Source organism: Pteropus medius, unplaced genomic scaffold (assembly GCF_902729225.1).
Source record: "Pteropus medius unplaced genomic scaffold, Ma_sr-lr_union100, whole genome shotgun sequence".
Taxonomy (NCBI): Eukaryota; Metazoa; Chordata; class Mammalia; order Chiroptera; family Pteropodidae; genus Pteropus; species Pteropus medius.
In genome coordinates this window covers 1,132,011-1,136,131 of record NW_024356249.1, presented here as the reverse complement: position 1 = coordinate 1,136,131, position 4,121 = coordinate 1,132,011, and the positions used below count along the sequence as shown (strand labels likewise).

General features: G+C 39.1%; 1 protein-coding gene across 1 annotated transcript in view; it reads left to right on the top strand.

Annotated features, from left to right (window-relative positions):
* Positions 1 to 2,711, top strand: part of LOC120601043 (probable inactive serine protease 58) — a 17,826-nt gene extending 15,115 nt beyond the window's left edge. Inside the window, exons 4-6 of the mRNA XM_039860658.1 lie at positions 70 to 317; positions 1,118 to 1,254; positions 1,680 to 2,711. Coding sequence (XP_039716592.1) covers positions 70 to 317; positions 1,118 to 1,254; positions 1,680 to 1,868 — 574 coding nt within the window. The 3' untranslated portion in view covers positions 1,869 to 2,711. The remainder of the gene's footprint in view (positions 1 to 69; positions 318 to 1,117; positions 1,255 to 1,679) is intronic.
* Positions 2,712 to 4,121: the final 1,410 nt, after the last annotated feature.

Here is a 4,121-nt window from a genome sequence, read left to right as displayed (position 1 = left end):
AGAGAGAGAGAGATTAGGCTTGTAATGTGTGATAGTATCAATTTTTTTCTTCTTTTTTTCATTTTCCAGAGATCTCCAGATCATCTTTCGTGGTGGTTCTCAAAGTTTTCGAGACTTTTGGGGGGAGATTCTACCTTATGAGAAGATCTTTGTTCATCCAAACTTTACTGTCACTTCTTCTAAAAGTGACCTTATGCTGATAAAGTTGTCTGCACCCCTCACCTTCTCCCCCAAGAGTTTTCAGTTGCCGACTCTCATGAAGAATGAAGTTAAAGACTGCTTGATCTACACCTGGTTAAAGAATAAAGAATTTTTTGGTGAGTGACTGTCAAAAAGTAGAGTTAGCTGTGTTCATAGATATATTCACATTTTCAGGACCTCTGAGGATTTAGGAGAAGAAATCAGAATGTACAGGCCCAGTGCCAGATTTCTGAGCACCTGTGTGAAGCTTGAAATAGAGTAACAGCATTGACTCTGTAGAGTAGTAGGGCTTTGGGAATCAAATCCTAAATCAAGGCGTTACTTGTATATTTTACATTGGCACACACGACAGGAGGCTGGGATTCAGGGATCTATGTTCGAGTATTGGTTCTGCCATTTATTATAGGGTTATGGGTGAATTCTTTAACTTCTTTGAATCTTATTTTGAAAATTTTGAAAATCATATTTTCCTTTCACTTAACAGGAGTGATATCGTTATCATTACAACAACATCAATGATAGCTACTATTTGTTGAACACTAATTACGCACCAGGCACTAAGCATCCTTTCTATAATATTCGACCATCATCATACATCACGTAGATGTTTTCTTAGGATTTACATCTTTTAAATGAGGAAACCAAGACTCAGGGAGATTAACTAATTGTCCAAAGTCACAAACTTAGTGATGGCATAGCTTGGATTCAGATGTGTGGAGTGTCTTTCACCAACCATGCTTTGATGCTGGTAATCTATAATATGTGAGAAGCTGAGCAGGACAAGCTGATATGTTTAATCCATGGTGAATCTCATCTTCCTCTGCAGTTCATTTTAACTGGGAAGAAGGAGGAGGAGGCAGGATGCCTTGTGAAAATGCAAACAGGAACGAAATTCTGCTTTATTTCTTGTGCTTAGGAAATCAAGGCAATGAACTGCACAGTATCGAGATTGAATTGAACTCTGATATAAAATGCAAAAAATTACTGCGCGAAAAATTCCTTGAAGACATGTTCTGTATAGAACGCATGCTAGGAAGCAAACAGGAATGCCAGGTAACTTTTCTTATCTCATTTGCCCATCCATTCACTGGCTTTTTTTTTTTTTTTTTTTTTTACCTTTTTCTTTGTGTCTTTATCTCTTATCCTTAGTTGAAGGTCTGGAACGTGAAGTCAGGCTAGGAGCCCAGAGAGTAAGGAGCTGACGAATGATGACACTCTCTCTTACACCTTGTGTTAGAGATGAGAGAAATAGATTTTGCGGGGAAGTGTAAAACTGTCTTCTAGCTATTGCTTTGAAATCTCTGTCTAGCTATTATTGGGAGGTAGGGGTAATACTGCAGTGGAAAGAAGCTTTCACACTATTTTCTTATATTCTGGGCTCCTTTGCATGGCAAATATAATGGCTTTCAGTTTTGTTCAGATGCTGAGGAATTGTCAGGTGGGAGGGGAAGTTCCGATCTCTCTCCTCTGTCTGGCAGGTGGTCACAGCCGTACCAGCCATATGTGGCAACGAAATACGAGGGATTATGTCTTGGGCAACTGGATGTGTTCTGACAGGACACACTGCTGTCTTCACTGACCTCTACAGCTACACTCCATGGATCAAGAACATTATTTCTACAAATAAGCAGATAGAGCGCTCCTTTGACACCCTTACATCCAACTGATCTATGGCAACTGTGTTACGTATCTCAGTCCCAGTCTTTCCTAAGGTCTAGGCTTGGTTTGGAGTTTCAAATGAGATCACTGATGGCTCCTGGGTGTTGGCATGGCTCTAGTTTCTTTAATTGCTTCTCTGCTTATTCCCAACTCTTGAATAAGTGTTTATAACATTGAAAATGTGAATGGCGGTCTCAAGAAGTGGAGTTCGCCCAGGAAGATTTTTAGATTCTACCAACTCAAATACTTCTCTTAAAACATTCTTTGCTTTACCCTAAGAACAAAATAGACAAGTGAATGTGAGGGACAGTAATTACTGGGAGTCTATTGGGGCAGGATATAAACCACATGCCACGTAGTTGAACAGGGATTTGCTGAAAACTGATTAGATGATTAGTCTTTAGAACTAAAACTGATTAGTTCTAAAGACCAACTGTCTCCTGGGTGAGTGAGTGTGTGTGTGTGTGCGCGTGTGCGTGTATGCACACATGTGTGTATCTACGGGTGGCTGTAGTTAATGTTTTCATTAGCTACTTAAAAGATCTATAGAAATCAAACTTTGCTTAGATTTGCTTAGGCTACCCAAAGGTCAATGTGATTTTTGGAATGAAGATTTCTATCTTTTGAACTATAACTGTAATGTGTGTTACAGATATCTAAGATTCCATAAATGGTAGGATAGGTTTTTTTCCAATACATTTTCCTTCCAGTTTACTGCTTTTTTTGTTTGCTGAGGATCATGTGTACTTTTTAAAAGGGAAACAGAATGGCGGAATTCATGAGGATTTTGCACGGAGTTTTCATATGTGCCCCTGGGTGTACTTCCTATAATGACCGCACTTTCATCTATAAGCCCAACCAAAAGACACTTGTCGGTCGCTCCGCATATTATTTTTCGTTAATCCGTGATAGAATAAACTGATTTTTTTTTAAAAAAAGCTTGTCCATTTTCATATAAAATATTGAGCATTCAAGAAATTTCAGTATCTGAATGTAGAACATTATTTGATTTGTCCTGTGCTATGAAATATTGGGATTCTTTTGTTCAGATTGCTATCTAATTGATATAAATCACCTACTTTTACAAAGCTTCAGAAAACAAAAACCATTCTTCCTTTTAAGACTATAATAGGGATCAGAGATAATATAGAAAATGCTCAGTGTACATAGGAGGGGTCAGGAATTGGCAGTGGTTAGTACTTTTAACAGTTTCTACCTGTTCCATCCTTTCGTTGCCTACTAAATTCCTACTAAAAGTTGTTAGAGATACTGTCCATCCTTACTTACTGTCCTTACTCTCCTTAGCCAACTGAGTTAGTTGCAACCTGAACTTTTCACTGGGAAGATCTTCCTAACAATCCACATACACTCCATGTCTGTCCTGATACTTATAGATCAGTCTCTATTATACCGCAGTTGTTCTATATTGAATTGGGCTTAATTGCTGTGCTACCAATTCTTTACTTACTGGGCATTTTAACTTCATATCTTCTGGACTTGAATTTTCTGGTATGGAGTACCTTCTCTCCATTTCACCTCATTCCCCAGTATAAAAAGAAAAGGGTAAACCTGTCTGTCTGTCTGTATGTCTCTCTGTCTGCCATTTACCTGTCTATCTACCTATCTGAGACTGAGCTGTTTATCATACTCCTAATTTTTCTTGAGTGTGAGTACTTTTCACACTCCTGAACTCTGATCCTGTAGGTGATTGGTTCCAAAGGCTTTTCTTTCCTAGCCCCCACTTTAACTTGGTCCACCACGGACTGCAGGTACCCTGCGCTCCGTCTTCTCTCACCATCGCGACCATGCCTCTCCCCACAGGCCCACCAAACAACGTCGCATCCCCTTTTTGGTTCCTTTTTTCTTTACATGGGTTCAGGATAACGTTCTAGGCTCTTCCTTCTCTTTAGCTTAAGTCCATTGCATTGAAATGGTACCCTGGAATGGACCAACAGATTTCAGTGTGACAAATGGAGAGCATAACAGTAATGGGAACAGGTAGTTTGCTCTGTTTGGTATGATGGATGGCTCTTCTCTGAACTCTGGTTCTCATCTTGTCTTCAACCTTCTGATTCAATCATGTCTGATCTTCAGCTCAAGAAGAGAGGGATCACCTTTCTTGGGTCTATAACTTTATTTATAGATTATTTCAAAGATCTCTTTTAAACTCATGAGTATATGTTCCATATTTTGCTTCCTGGAGAGTTCATTTGGAAATCTGACTATGGGTCTTCATTTCTTTTGGTTCCCTGTTTAGACCA